Source organism: Triticum dicoccoides, chromosome 1B (assembly GCF_002162155.2).
Source record: "Triticum dicoccoides isolate Atlit2015 ecotype Zavitan chromosome 1B, WEW_v2.0, whole genome shotgun sequence".
In the NCBI taxonomy this organism is placed as follows: domain Eukaryota; kingdom Viridiplantae; phylum Streptophyta; class Magnoliopsida; order Poales; family Poaceae; genus Triticum; species Triticum dicoccoides.
In genome coordinates, this window is record NC_041381.1 from 621,330,568 (window position 1) to 621,346,651 (window position 16,084).

Consider the following 16,084-nt stretch of genomic DNA (forward strand, 5'->3'; position numbering starts at 1 on the left):
CCGAGACATTTCTCCAGCCAATAGCCAATAGCGGAACCTGGATGCTCATATTGGCTCCCACATATTCTACGAAGATCTTTATCGGTCAGACCTCATAACAACATATGTAGTTTCCTTTCTCATCGGTATGTTACTTGCCCGAGATTGCCATGTTTTTATTTAGTTAGGCTATGGTAATCTATCGTAGGTAGCACAAAAAAATTATGTTCTATGCAGCATTCAATTTTTTCCTGTGCTACATTAATATTTTGTTGTTTCACACTTATTTGTTGTGTCCTTTCCCCCAAAGGTTGCCATGTTTTTTCGAGAGAACAACTCCACTAATTTTTTTTCATGATCCCATATGTGCTTTTTCTATATGTCACGGCAATTTCCTGGTGTGTTTTCGTGTCTTTAAAATGAGGTCCAAAATAACAAGGGGTTAAGGCCTTTTTTAGTACATGAAAATGGGCTTTCTATGGGTCCATTTTGAAAGGCCTTTTCCTGTTTTGTTTGTAGACTTGTAAAGGTGTCTCGCCAGCGAACGTTTCTGTTCACTCGGGAAAATATGTGGTGCACCAGAGCTTGTGATGCTAACGATGCACCGAACTCACGTTGTGCTTATAAAACACTATTAGGAAAAGGCCTACTAGTGGTGCATCAGTTTTGCCTACTAATGGCGCACTACTGGTGCGCCACTAATACCATGTCACTAGTATTTTTTACTAATAGCGCACATGTAGTGCGCCATTAGTATACCAGATACTAATGGTGCACCTGTAGTGCGCCATTAGTATGCCTAGAGGTGTGTCATTACTATCTCACTTAGTAATGGCGCACCACATAGGAGTGCGCCATTAGTAACAATTTTTTTCAAAAGAAAATTCAAATTTTTTTGATTTCATTTATTTTTCTTTTCGTTTTTTTCTTAATCTCGAGTCACTATGGCTTAATCTCGGGTCAATATGCTTAATCTCAGATCAAATCACACTCAGTGGTCAAATTTTCCGAAAAGGTCACCCATCCTCACACTACTCCAGTCCAAGCACGTTTAACTTCAGAGTTCTATCCAACCCCAACACCAGCTCACTTCACAGGCACTTGTTGATATATCTAGCATATCAATCCTATTAAACCTTGTTGATGTTTAGGACCTTGTTCATGTTCATGAGTGTGATGAAATTTTGAAAATTTATTTCAAACTTCGGTTCATATTACGTATCGTATTTTGAAAAAAAAATCCCGAAAAAATTCAAAACTAATTTTTTTTTCTGTTACTAGTGGCGCACCTAGCAAACGGTGCGCCACTAGTAAGTTTGAAATTTTTTTAATTTTTTTGCCTCCAGATCTTAAGAGGTCCGTAACTTTTTTTCTGTTAGGTTTTTGAGGATTTTGAAAATGTTTAACGGGGTTCCCCCATTTAAATTTGGATGGAACTTTTCGAGTAGATGATTTTTCATATAAAAAACTTTTTAATCCGAGTTCGTATGCAAAAGTTATGCCCATTTTACAAATTCCAGAGAGATTTTGCAGATAAAGTCAAAATTCATATTTGTAAATTTTCCCAACAACTAAACCACATATCACATGGGAAATTTATTTTCTTTTATTTTTTTGACATTTTCATCATTTTCTTTTATTTTTTTAAAACTAAAAAGGCGGTCAGGGGGGTGCATTCGCGGGAATTTTTGAGCCAAGTTAGTAATGATGCACCGTAGGGCGCACCACTCCCACGGTGAGCCATTACTATTTTTGAAAAAAAATTGAATTTTTTTGAAAAAAAATACTAGTGGCGCACCGTGGATGTGGTGCGCCATTACTAGTTTAACTAGTAACGGCGCACTATCCCCTGGTGCGCCATTACTGGTTTTGAAAAAATTTTACTAATGGCGCACCGTGGATGTGGTGCGCCATTACTAGTTTAACTAGTAATGACGCACTATCCCCTGGTGCGCCATTACTAGTTTTAAAAAAAATAAAAAAATTGTTACTAATTGCGCACCAACACATGGTGCGCCATTAGTATATAGTAGTGACGCACCACATGTCTGGTGCGCCATTAGTTTCCATTTCATCTATAGCCCTTTTCCTAGTAGTGAAATGTTCAAAAATTTCTGAAAAAAATCAGCACACTCACCCAACATCAATGTAGGTTGTCCAAAAAATTCAACTCAAAATTCAAAACATAGCTTGAAAAACAAAAATAACAAATTCAACACTGAATAGTACACAACATAACTTTGGCTTTAGATATGGCCCACTATCACACTTATTTCAAATTTATCATTTTTGTATCTCAAAAAATATTTCAAATTTTTATACGATTTTTTTGACATCATACATTGATGTTGCGTTAACGTGCTAGATTTTTTTCAGAACTTTTAAAACATTCTATGGCATCCGGTGCACCAGTAGCACCACACGTGCGGGTGCACCGGATACATTCCCCTGTTTGCTCGAACAGAATGTTCGCATGACACGTTTCGTACTTGGCGGTTCACCGGGGGCAGCCCCAGTGTCGTTCCCCGGATACAGGCGTCCTATTTGTTAGACTCATAATAACATGGAGATTTTTTTTCCATGGAAACATGGAGATCAAATTAGAACACTTTCAGTACTCAAATAAAAATTAGAATACTTTCATCATAATTTTTGTAAAACTTCAAATATTTAAAGTGTAAAGTGTGGCACCCCAATTCTACAATCCTAGTCGTCCGTTTCTGATCACCGTGTCAGTCTACCGCTCCCGCTATACCTGACCATGGGCAGCCCGGCCTGGACGGCTCGACCTTGCCGCCGGGCCTAGATTTTCAGCATGATGACCGGGCTGGGTTTGGGCCCTTCATATCTACAATTTAAGGAAGAGGCCCGAGCCCAAGGCCCGCGAGCTTTTTGACTGATGGGCCCGGCTTGGGCCTGAATTTTAGGCTCAACGGCCAGGCCGCGACGGGCACACGCCTAGGTTTTTTGTGTCGGGCTTTGATAGGCCCGGCCCGATGCCGCCACGCGGGGAGGTGAACCCTGTTTGTTTACGAAATGGCGCGTGACTTAAGTGGCGGTGCAACCCTCGTCGTTCCCGTGCTTACATGCGGGCAGCCTACGGGAGCACTGGTCGACGGTACTAGTAGCAGTACACACGTACGTACCCATGTGCCTGCGTGCGATGTGATCCAGACTCATGAAAAGCACGCGCATGACGAGCTGAGGACGGTGATGGATGCAGAACAGTCGGACACGGCGAGATCTCGGGAGACAGGGACGGCCGCCGCTTGTTGCCTGGACCCGCACAGTCGCACTCGCACTGCAGCGGGAAAGAACCATTTCACTTGGCGCCCCGTTAAATCAGGCCCCAAGGAGGAGGAGGAGGAGTCGAGTCCAGCCAGCCAAGGGAAAGACGGAGGAGACCCAGCAGCGGGAAGAGGAGAAGACAGAACAGGAGAAGCTACGCGATCTCAGCTCAGGTCAGATTGTGTTTCCGGTTTCGTCATCACGTCTTTCTTATTCTTGCTACGCCGTGGTGCTGCCTCACGCCTGCCTGCCTTCAGTGCCTCTCGCGGCGCCGGCCGGGGTGGGAAGGGATCGACCGAACCAATGGGCTGCGCTTGGTCGTCGTCGTCGTCGCCGTCAAGGCGTCAGCGGCGCGCTCAGGGGTACGAGGAGCCCGCCGTCCTCGCCGCCGAGACCTCCTGTACGCATTCCCAGCTCCAGCTTCACCTCGTTGTTTTTCTATACGCGCAACTTTATTTACAGAAATCCTATTCCTATCAAAACTGGTAGTAACTTCGCGTCGCGCGCGTGCAGTCACGGTGAGCGAGGTGGAGGCGCTGTACGAGCTCTACAACAAGCTCAGCTACTCCATCTTCAAAGACGGCCTCATCCATAAGGTAAACTCCACGACCGCTATGGATCCATCTTCAAAGACTGCATGCTCCCATCTCATCATATCTCATCTGCGTTCATCACAGGAGGAGTTCCGGCTCGCCCTGTTCCGGACCAGCGAGAGAGCCAACCTCTTTGCGGACAGGGTGTTCCACCTCTTCGATCTCAAGCGCAACGGGGTCATCGAGTTCGGCGAGTTTGTGCGCTCGCTCAGCATCTTCCACCCCAAAGCGCTTGTATCAGACAAGGCCGCATGTATTGTCCATTCCTCTGCTCCTACACCTCTTGTCCGTTCGTCTTAATTTGATGTCCATCAATTATCATGCCAGAGTAGATAACCATTTTCGGCCATCCTCTCCTGCAGTTGCATTCAAATTGTACGATTTGAGGGGCACAGGCTACATCGAAAAAGAAGAGGTAAATTCGTAATGTTCATGAGTTGTTCTCAATTCTAGTATAACTTGACTGTTGACACAGCTTAGGGAGATGGTGGTGGCACTTCTTGACGAGTCGGACCTATGTCTCTCGGATAGCGCTGTTGATGAGATCGTTGACAATGTAATTAACGAGATAGGGCTACTTCTTTCCAAACATTCAGTCTTTTAGGAGTAAATAGTATTTGGTTTCCTTCTTCTTTTTTGAACAAAATATATAATCTCCTTCCTTCTAACATGACCTGTGCTGCTCTGCTCCCTTTGGGCTGTCAGACGTTCAGTCAAGCAGACACGAATGGCGATGGCAGGTTAGACCCCAGGGAGTGGGAGGAGTTTGTCAAGAAGAACCCGACATCACTCAGGAACATGTCACTGCCCTATCTCCAGTGAGTAGGCACTCCGCACTCATCTAATGAGTTTGCCCTTTACCACATATCAAGTGATTTGATGGTTGTTGTTGCTGTCGTTGTTGTTGTTTGTTTAGGGACATTACGACCACGTTTCCGAGCTTTGCAACGCATTCGGAAGTCAATGATTGTGGTGGCGTCGACAAATAACCAGGCAGAGCCTTCCTGCCTGCAGGTGCAGGGGTTATCAGATGATTGTCATATAATATATTACCTCCGTCCCAAATTAGTTGTTTTATATTTGTGTAGACACTAAAACTTGTCTAGATGCATCTGTATCTAGATAAATTTACGACAACTAAAACATGTGTAGATACATCTATGTGCTACATGTACACCACACACGGTGTGGACTTAAGACTTAATTTCTAAAAGAGTGACAAAATCTCAAGGCAATAGATGCACTTTCATCGTCAATGGTACATTTGATGATATCTTATGCTCCAAATTCAAGTATAAAGAGGAAGGCTAATATTCAGTATTGACCTGGGTCACCTGTGTTATATATATCTCTTGTAAGCCGCCGCACGGAATAAGTTGATCAGTTGTAAATTTCCAGCGTTTGTAACCTCCCCCGATATAGTGAAGTTTGGCTGGCCGGCGCGTGTGGGTTTTTTCCCTTCGTGTTGGATGGGTTTCCCTTGCTTGTTCTTTGTTTTCCGTTGAGTTGATTTGCTTGTCGTATCTCTAACATTTGATGACTGTAAAAACTGCCTGAATTTTTTTATGGCACGGGGACTGATTTAGTTTGCTAGGTAGAGAAAGCACACTATCCATGTGACAGCAATAATCCTAAACACACCGGCATATTATGGGAGTTTTACAGGCTTCCTTCTATCTAATGTCTCTGCCCCCGAATTATGGTCCACATTATAGAAAGCTATAGTATGCAACTCAATCGAAATTTGCTTTTGGAGATCGAGCTCCACGAAAGCCTTCAAATGCAAAATTCAAACTTTATAAAAAATTGTATTTTTATAATTCAAAAAATTCTGACGAAAAAATACAGAGATAGATGTAGGCATAATGCACAAGTCTGCAAATTTTCAGGACGAAGTACATTGACATGAGGGCTGCGCAAAAAAAAAATCTGAGACTTCTTAACACGTGATACTATTCATCATCGCAGACCATGAAATTTATTTTTTGCAGGTCGCATTTCATTTTAAAAGTTTAAGCACATACGCCTCACATCCTTGTTTACTTGTGCAAAAAAATCAGATTTTTCTGAAACCAAAATTTTTGAATTTTGATTTTTTTCAAAAATTCTGCCTTTGTGGAGGCTGAGATCCAAAACGCCATTCTTGAACTCAATTTCATTCATCGGAGTTTGGTACAATATATACAGGAGATGTCTTGCGTGACAAGCCAAATAACCCTACCATATTTCTAGTAGTTAGACTATACATGGCTAGATATCATAATAAGATCAATCGGGAATAAATACGGATATGTCACGTTCCGGAACGAAACTCATGGTATGCGGCGATTGGCAACCCTTAGGTCATAATTTCGGCAAACTGTTAGGTAGTCGGTACATGAAGAACATGGAGCTGACCCAACTGGACCTTCTCATGCACAAAGTGAACATCCAACTCAATGTATTTGCTGTGCTTATGCTGCACCGGTCGGCTGCGAGATAGGTAGCCGAAATATTGTCACAGAAAACCACCATCGCCTTCAGAAGAGGAACCATAAGTTCACCAAGAAGGTGACGCAGCCAACAAGTGTCGGCAATAATGTTGATCACAGCGCAGTACTCAACCTCTGCACTCGAGCGGTAGACGGTGAGCTGCCGCTTGGAGGACCAGGAGACGAGTGAGTCACCTAAGAGACACGGTAACCGGCTATCGTGTGTCAGGACAGCCATCCCAATCCATGTTCGTGTCAGCAAGAAGCTCGTTGAAGGCGGAGAAGTGAAGACGTAGACCATAAATCGGTGTGCCGCGAATGTAGCAAAGAATGTGCTTGACCAGAGACCAATGAGCATCACGTGGCGAATGCATGTGCAAGAAGACTTGCTGCACCATGAACTAAATGTCTTGTTTGTAAGTGTGAGATACTAAAGGGCACCAAACAATGTTGCGACAGAGAGCGACATCTGTGGCAGGCTATCCAGCTATGGCAGAGAGCTTCGACTTGGCCTCCGCTGATGTGGCGGCCGGTTTGCAGTCAGTCATGCCCGCACGGTCCAACAGGTCAAGAGAGTACTGCCCCTGATGGGGGAAGACACCGGAGGCATCACAATGCACATTAAAGTCGAGGAAGAAGTGCAAAGTGCCCATGTCCTTTAGCTGAAACTCCGAGCCAAGCCTGACCGATAATGTCGCGAAGAAAGTCCTCTCGAGATGCCGTGATAACGATGTCGTCAACATACAGAAGTAGCATGATGACATGATCAGCCCAATGAAGAACGAAGAGCGGCATCTCAGAAGTGGTGTTGCAAATCCGAGAGCGGCGAGGAACGTCGCGATGCGCTGGTACCACACGCGAGGAGCCTGTTTGAGGCTGTAGAGGGACCTCGATAACAAGCAGACATCATTCGATCGCTACGGGTCAACAAAACCGATTGACTGCTAATAGAGATTACGCTCTTGGAGATGGTCGTACAAGATAGTATTGTTGATATCGAGCTGATGTATGAGCCAACCGTCGAGAGGTTGTAAGCTGTAAGACAACTCGGATCGTGGCGGGTTTGAAGATGGTAGAGAAGGTCTCTGAGAAGTCAACACTAGCACGCTGTGAGAATCCACGAACAACCCAGCAAGCCTTGTACCTGTCCTGCGAGCCATCCGGGTGAAGCTTGTTCCGAAAGACCCATTTTTCGGAGATGACGTTGGCACCAGGGGCCGAGGGACAAGAGTCCAACTCTGGTTGGTGACAAGGGCATCGTACTCCGCGCACACGACAGTAGTCTAGTGCGTGTCGCTCAGTGCAGACCACACCGAGCATGGGACTGGAAAGAGCGTCATGAAACTGAGGTTGTGGTAGTGCGGGTTCGGCTGATGGATCTCGTCCTTGGCATGCGTCGTCATGGGATGATGAGGCGGCAAAAGTGGCGGGCGAGGACCACGATGGCAAGGAGCCACAGCTGGTGGCGCGGGAGGCGGTGACGGAGGCGTAGAAAGCCCAGCCGAGGTGGCCGAGGGCGGTGACGAGGGAACCGAAGGCACGGCCGAGGCAACAGAAGGTGGTGACGGGGGCGCCGCCAGTTTGGCAGAGGAAGCCGAGCTGGTGATGGGGCGCCAAGGACTGTGCCGAAGAGTTGACCAAGGCAGCTGAGATTCCGGCTGTGGCAACCAAGAACGGTAACGTGGCCGCCTAGGAACCGGCTGAGGGCGATGGTGTCCGCACCAAGGCGGGCAAGAAAGCCACGTCACACTACAAGAAATATGTCAACTAGTGACCTTCTGTCAGTGACCCTGAAAGAATTGGTCATAGATCTATGACTATTTCAGACCAATTGGTCAAAAGCTGCTCGGGGGGCTCCAAACCCTAAACCATTGCGACCATTTTGGTGAGAAAGGTCGTAATTTCCTTACACGAAATGGTCACAAAGAAAACAGTGCTAGTCCGCTGCCTTATTTCTAGTTGTTAATGACCAATATAGATGGTCATAGCCTTGTAGATTGTGGTGGGTTGTGATGACTTGGCGCCATCTCATCAGTTTTGCCTATGTGTCATGTCCATGTGGCAGTTTTTGCCCTAGGTTGTGAAGCAACCTATATTTCTGTTATTCCAAAAATTCCCAAAAAATTCTCATAAATGTTTTGGATCATATATTCATCAAATATGTCAAAAACATTCCTTGCCTAGTTCAAAAATAATTCGAAAATATTCATTTTCCTATTCTTTTCAGAGCAGCACTTTGTGAAGGAAGTACCACTTTGGCATGTCCAAATGGTATCCATTTTCTACACTGCTTTCCTATGCCCAAATAACCATCCTCCACCAAATGCCAGCTCAATCCATTCATTATTTTGAGCCCAGCTTCAACATTCGTATTTATGTCCAGTGTGGTACTTTGTAATGCAAGTACCGCCTAGGCTCCTCCTTTTGAGGTGAAAATTTGTGAAGACGGTCTTCTTAGCAACTTATCATCCTCAGCCAAAACTCACGCCCATTAGCCATGTGCATTTCCCGTACCGCAAATCAAACACTTGGCTGCTTATTCATGTTTGAGCATCGATCGGTCTCCTCGTGAGAATCTTATGTTGTGATTTTGTTCCTAGCACCTACCTGCGGAGTGCCCAACCCACTAGACATGCCTAGGCCTCCCAGAACACATGGCAACGCCACGGTCACGTGGTGACCACGCGGCGGGCATGCGAGCTTACGCGCTCTAGAGTTGGGCCCCTCGGCCACCGTCCAAACCTCGATGTCTCGCCATCAAATCATGTATTTCTGATTAAATAGATACTTATTTACCTAGAAATGATTTTTGGAAAAAATAAAGAGCAAACTATGAGGCAGCTGAAGTTCAAATTTGACCCGCTTCCAACTGAATCGACGGCAATTTGTCTTTTTCACCGGAGGTGGATCAAAACTTTTTTCACCCAACCATTTTGTCAATTATGCATTATATATATCCTAGTATTTTATGAAATTGATTTGGTCCATTTTTGCAACAATTATTTGGTAGGTCCTTCACAAAAAAACCTCCTTTTGGGCACTCGGAAAATGAAAAATGAATTTTCTGTGCAAAGAAAATGAAAACTTACTTAGGCAACATTGTTTGGAATTCCAAGATGCACCCTTGTGCACAATATGAGATCATTTGAACAAACTATGCCATGAATGTGGCCATAGGATTGAGCATTTGGGTTGAAAGTCATGCATCTTCACGCTTGATAGCTCATTTCTGAGAACACTTTTTTAAAATAATTACCGTATTATATGTTTATTTTTTTTGCTGGTAACTTGGTCACATATAATGACACAATGCGAAGGTTTTCCAATTTTTTGAATTTTTTATGTCCGTTTCAAAATGCGGTCAAAACGGCGGGCTTGACCGTTCCTAGCTAGTGGTTGAATCTTGGAATTTTTTTGGTGTTTCTATGATTAAATAGATACTTATTTACCTAGAAAAGATTTTTGTAAAAAATAAAGAGCAAACTATGAGGCAGCTGCAGTTCAAATTTGACCTGTTTCCATCTGAATCGACGGCAATTTGTCCTTTTGACCAGAGGTGGATCAAAAAAAATTTCACCCAACCATTTTGTCAATTGTGCATTATATATATCCTAGTATTTTATGAAATTGATTTGGTCCATTTTTGCAACAATTATTTGGTAGGTCCTTCACAAAAAAACCTCCTTTTGGGCACTCGGAAAATGAAAAATGAATTTTCCATGCAAAGAAAATGAAAACTTACTTAGGCAACATTGTTTGGAATTCCAAGATGCACCCTTGTGCACAATATGAGATCATTTGAACAAACTGTGCCATGAATGTGGCCATAGGATTGAGCATTTGGGTTGAAAGCCATGCATCTTCACGCTTGATAGCTCATTTCTGAGAACACTTTTTTAAAATAATTACCGTATTACAAGTTTTTTATTTTTTCTGGTAACTTTGTCACATATAATGACACAATGCGAAGGTTTTCCAATTTTTTGATTTTTTTGAATTTTTTATGCCCGTTTCAAAATGCGGTCAAAACGGCGGGCTTGACCGTTCCTAGCTAGTGGTTGAATCTTGGAATTTTTTTGGTGTTCCTATGATTAAATAGATACTTATTTACCTAGAAATGATTTTTGCAAAAAAATAAAGAGCAAACTACGAGGCAGCTGCAGTTCAAATTTGACCTGTTTCCAACTGAATCGACGGGAATTTGTCTTTTTCACCAGAGGTGGATCAAAAAAAATTCACCCAACCATTTTGTCAATTGTGCATTATATATGGCCTAGTATTTTATATAATTGATTTGGTCCATTTTTGCAACAATTATTTGGTAGTTCCTTCACAAAAAAACCTCCTTTTGGGCACTCTGAAAATGAAAAATGAATTTTCCGTGCAAATAAAATGAAAACTTCCTTAGGAAACATTGTTTGGAATTCCAAGATGCACCCTTGTGCACAATATGAGATCATTTGAACAAACTGTGCCATGAATGTGGCCATAGGATTGAGCATTTGGGTTGAAAGCCATGCATCTTCACGCTTGATAGCTCATCTCTGAGAACACTTTTTTAAAATAATTACCGTATTATAGGTTTATTATTTTTTCTGGTAACTTGGTCACATATAATGACACAATGCGAAGGTTTTCCAATTTTTTGATTTTTTTTGAATTTTTTATGCCCGTTTCAAAATGCGGTCAAAACGGCGGGCTTGACCGTTCCTAGATAGTGGTTGAATCTTGGAATTTTTTTGGTGTTCCTATGATTAAATAGATACTTATTTACCTAGAAATGATTTTTGTAAAAAATAGAGAGCAAACTATGAGGCAGCTACAGTTCAAATTTGACCCGTTTCCAACTGAATCGACGGGAATTTGTCTTTTTCACCAGAGGTGGTCCAGGCTTTTGACACCCAACTATTTGGTCAATTGTGCATTAAATATGGCCTATTATTTTATAAAATTTATTTGGTACAATTTTGCAACAAATATATGGTAGGTCATTCACAAAAAAACTCATTTTGGGCACTCAAAAAATGGAAATTGTTTTTTCACGAGAGGTGGATCAAAAGCTTTTGACATGCAACTATTTGGTCAATTTTATATAAAATGTGGTCTACTATTTTAGAAAAAAATGGAGTGGTGCTATTTTGGAACAAACATTTGGTAGGTTCTTCACAAAAAAATCATTTATGCACTCAGAAAATAGAAAAAGATTTTTTTGTGCAATAAAAATTAAAGCTCTATTTGGCAACATTGTTTGCCATTTCAAGATGCACACTAATGCAAATACGAGATCATTTTGACAAACTATGCCATTGTTATGTTTTAAAAAAAATTAGAGATTTGAGTCCAATTTTTTGAGATTCAAAAGCGAGACAACCGGCCAATGAGACGCGAGGAACCACCTTCACGCGGATCATCAAATTGGACGTAATATGAGTCGTCCATCATGCACCCATCCAACGGTGGAGCCTCTCCAGAGTAACAAAAACCCTAACCCACCCACCCACCCACCCTCCTCGATCCCCGCCGCCGCAACCCACCCACTCCTGACCCACCCTCTCGGCCTCTCCCCCTCCCCTCGATCCCCTAGATCCGATCGAGGCATGCCCCGCCGCCACCCCCACCCACCCGCCGCCGATCCAGCCTCGCGCTCGGTAGCGCCGCCCTCCTCCTTCTTTGTGCAGTCCATGGCCGATACCGCAGCCTCGTCTCCATGGCTGCTCTGCAGCACCTCCGACGACCGCGCCTGGAGCGCGACGGCGGCTCCGTTCCGAGCACTTAACGCCACGCTCCGTCGCGGCTCCTTCACCGTCCGACGCTCCTCTGGGCTCTGCACCTCGCCGACGTCCCCCTTCGTCACGGCCTCTCGTCCACGCTACAGACAGCCACGTCCTCGATGGTTGCTGTTGGACTCTACCCCTCCAAGTTGCCTGGACGCCTCCCCAACTCTCCCTCGTCCCCGACAAGGCCGCGGCGGTGGACCAGCACGGGCAGGTGCCCCTCGTCCCCGCTTGTTATTCCCCTCTGATCCGATTAATCCGCACGGGTAGGATGTAGCTGACCCCCTCTCTCACCTCGCCTTGTGGATGCAGATCCGTCGAGGGATACACCATCGCCGGCCACCGGTCCTTCGTGCCTTCCTGTTATTGAGTTTCCTCTGTGCGCTGTGCAGATGGCGGTGCCTTTGCTTCTGTTACTGAGTTTCCTTCGTGCCTTTGCAGAAGGCAAACGTGAAGAAGGGGGTGAAGCACTTCAAGAGGGTGCACAGCGACCGCTACATCGGCCTCAAGGTGAGACCCCTAGCTTGCTCGCTCTCGCTCTCGCCATCGCTAGCCGGGCTTCTCTTCTAGAAAAGCGCCATTTTCTAGATGGATTACCCTTGCTTTGCTCATGTGGGGTTCTGGCGGCTGTCCCGGCCTCCTCTGCTAGCTCTCGATGCATGGATCTGGTTTAGATGTCGCGTTAGTTTAGCAGTGCGTCTATGTAATCATCGCTACAAAGTTGGGCCTGGGTGCTGGTGTTTAGTGAGCACAGTAGGGGTTGATTTAGTTTTTGGATGAACCTGTATATATTTTGTGTACACTGTGATGCTTGAAATTTTGTTTTTAAAGCCGTGGTGTGTTTGTTCATGAGAGTTCACTGTGTATGTTGCGTGCAGCCTTGTGAATCAAGTTATGCATGCCTGCTACATTTAGCATGACATAAAATAAAATTCCATGAAAGCTTATTACTACATCAGTTCCTTGCTCCTAGTGTTTCCGTCTTGCAATTTATCCTGGTGTGCACTACACTCATGTGATATTTCTGGATAACAAAGTCAGATACCCTGGAATATTTCATGCAGCCCCCACATAATACTCATGCAGCCCCCACATAATGTTGTCTAACAGATTGCATTGGAAATATAATGTTCTTCCTTGCCTAATGTTATTGTTGCCGATAATAGGGCCCATAGATAGCAAGTTATTTCCTAGTGGTTACTTATGCTTATTGTGTATCACATTGAAAAAGAAAATGCACAATGAGCTTGTTTGATCTTTTTTATGCTTATGTATACTTGATCAAGGCAGTCCTATTTCCTGTGATCTTTCCTATCATTTGGTAGTGTGATGTTTCAAGATGACAAATTTTAAAACCCAAACAATTGTAAACAAGCTTTCTGCATCTTGTTCATGATAAGCGAATAGTGTAGTTGATCATCACTATTGCTAAATGCTATTGCCTGATATAATATAAGTATGAGCACTCAACCATTATACAACTTTATGCATATTTGTTTTGTATTTTTTATAAATGATGATAGTTTGGGCAAGATGTTCACATGTTATTTTATTTTTTGACTAAATTCTCTTATGCCCTTGACTTACCTTGACCTAGAACAGCAGCATCCTTGATGCGTACAGACCTTCACCTTGTTCTTTCTCTTGCAGACTCGAAGGAGACTATACGCAAGGCTCTTTGGTTGTGAGAGTGTCCAGGGGTGCACTTGTGCTGGTGGTGCTGCTTGTGTTGCTGCTGCTAATTAAATGCTTATACTCACGTTGCTGTTGATTAAATTCTTATGTTGTTGATGCATGCTTATGCTACTGATTCAATGCTTTAGAAACTGATTGAATTGAACCTGTTGTAATTCTTCATGTTATACTCGTATTTAATTTTTGGGTTTCTATTTGATTTTTTAGTCTGTTATATACGGTTCATCTTCAATTTCTTCGGTAACCTGCTTGGAGCTTAGAATACACAACCCAACTACTCTCATATACAACTAAGACCGATGATTCGTGCTCAATTCTGTATATGTATGTATGACCAGTAAAGTTGGAAGACCCAAATTAATATTAAAGTTAATATGCTCAATTTTGTACCATATTCATGCTCATGCATCACTAGTTACTGCTTTTTTTTGCTTGGTCTATTTTGGCTCAGAACCTAAGTATACCAAAATTGATTAAACAATTTCTCCAACTTACCAAAATTGTCATAATTGTCTCCTGCCTTATGATGTTAGTCTCTGTGCACTTACTAGTATTGTTAGTTGAATGGATGGTCGTGGTAGTAGAATAGGATTTTTCTTTAGGTGGGTGTTATAGTGATGTTCATTTCATTACCTAAATTTGTACCAATGGACCATGCAGGTATGTATAGATTACTATTGTAGAACAACATCAGGTTAATCTGTTGCATTCAAGTTGTTGGAAGTTTTGTTATGCCATGCTTAGTGTTTACTGAAATGGGGTATTTGGTCTCTTGAAACATTATTATTTACTTCTAGTGTATTTCACTAATTGTTTATCTAGATCAGGATCTAATGTCATCGGGGCTGTTGCTGCTGTGACAGAAGATGAAGAAGCTTGGAGATGCGTGCCATAGTTTTAGTTGACATATATCTACTGATGTACCTATTTAATTGTACGTGCACTTGTTTAAGTTGCTTGAAGATGAACAACATCAGTAGTGCTGGTGTATCTCTGTTTTTGATTGTATGTGCATTTGTTGGACGTGTAAACGTGTATGTTCAAGTGTGTATGTGTATTTGGCTGGATGATTTCTGGATTTAATCAGTTAATTGAGATATTTATTGATTTTTGCTGTTCAAGTGTGTAAATTTAAATCTATGAACGAAATAGACCAAATGGGCTCTAAAAAGGCTGCGACCCAAACTATAGCGGATCAAAATATTGTGCATTTCTGAAAACCAGAAAAATAGGTTTATTGAAATGATTTGCAAAAGGCCATGCCCTAGAAAATAAAAGGCCAAATTGTTGGGCCAGGCCCATGCAACTAGAGAAAATTAACAGAAAAATATACAGTAAAAAGGCCGAATTGTTGGGCTAGGCCCATGTAGAAAACCGAATTGGACCGGGCTGAATCTTGTGCCACATCAGCTTGCCACACTGGATGCCTACGTGGCCCGGGGAGGTTGCTAGTGACCAAAACGCCACAGTGAACATAATTTGGTCATAAACGTCTTTGACCATTCCAGAAGAAAGGTCGCTATAGTCAGTTTACGACCGCCAGCTTTTGACCTTCTCTTTTTGGTCACAGAAAGGTCGCAAATGAAAAACCATGACCTTTCAGTGACCAATAGTGGTGGTCACAAGTTGACATATTTCTTGTAGTGTCAGAGGTGACTAAAACAACCGGCCCTGAAGAAGCGGCCGAAGCATCCAAGCAGACCACTGGCAGCGCAACACATGGTCGCGGCGGATAGAGCTCAAGGGCTCCATGAGGCCTGCGAGAGGGGGCACCCGGCATCGAGGGTGCCACCACGGTGGGCGCATGTACCCGCTGAAAGAGAAAAACAACCTCCTCAAAGTAAACATGTTGTGAGATGAACACACGATGAGACACCGGGTCATAGCAGCGAAAGCCTTTGGTGCTGGGTTGATAGCCAAGAAAGATGCAGGCAATAGTGCAAGGCATAAGTTTATGTTGTGTGGTGGCCATGATGTTAGGGTACCACAAACACCCATAGAGATGAAGAATGTCATACGATGGGGGAGATCCAAAGGGAAGGTGGTGAGGTGTGTAATTCCATTGTGGTTTGCAAGGCCAGATGTTTAGGAGAAGAGTAGCGGTGGCAAGAGCATTAGGTCAAAACCGAGCAGACATATATGCATGAAAAAGCAAGGCGCGCACACAATCATTAAGAGTACGAAGTACACGTTCGGCGCGGCCGTTTTGTTGTGATGTGCATCGAAATGTGAGGAAAAAAATTGTGACATGGGAAGCGAGATGGTTACGAATGGCGAGATTATC

At 43.5% G+C, this 16,084-nt stretch overlaps 1 protein-coding gene across 1 annotated transcript; it reads left to right on the top strand.

Moving 5' to 3' along the window:
* Positions 1-3,372: 3,372 nt before the first annotated feature.
* LOC119310383 (calcineurin B-like protein 4) lies at positions 3,373-5,222 on the top strand. The gene is made up of 8 exons (XM_037586156.1): positions 3,373-3,440; positions 3,525-3,667; positions 3,781-3,863; positions 3,945-4,113; positions 4,223-4,275; positions 4,336-4,416; positions 4,566-4,678; positions 4,777-5,222. The coding sequence occupies exons 2-8, from the start codon at positions 3,571-3,573 to the stop codon at positions 4,847-4,849; spliced, it is 669 nt and encodes a 222-aa protein (XP_037442053.1). The 5' UTR covers positions 3,373-3,440; positions 3,525-3,570; the 3' UTR covers positions 4,850-5,222.
* Positions 5,223-16,084: the final 10,862 nt, after the last annotated feature.

Bases quoted from the DNA above. Each gene is read 5' to 3' on its own strand.
- LOC119310383 (XM_037586156.1), top strand. From the start codon at position 3,571: ATGGGCTGCGCTTGGTCGTCGTCGTCGTCGCCGTCAAGGCGTCAGCGG. The intron at 3,668-3,780 runs GTACGCATTCCC...GCGCGCGTGCAG, and splicing joins CCTCGCCGCCGAGACCTCCT to TCACGGTGAGCGAGGTGGAG. The intron at 4,417-4,565 runs GTAATTAACGAG...TTGGGCTGTCAG, and splicing joins TTGATGAGATCGTTGACAAT to ACGTTCAGTCAAGCAGACAC.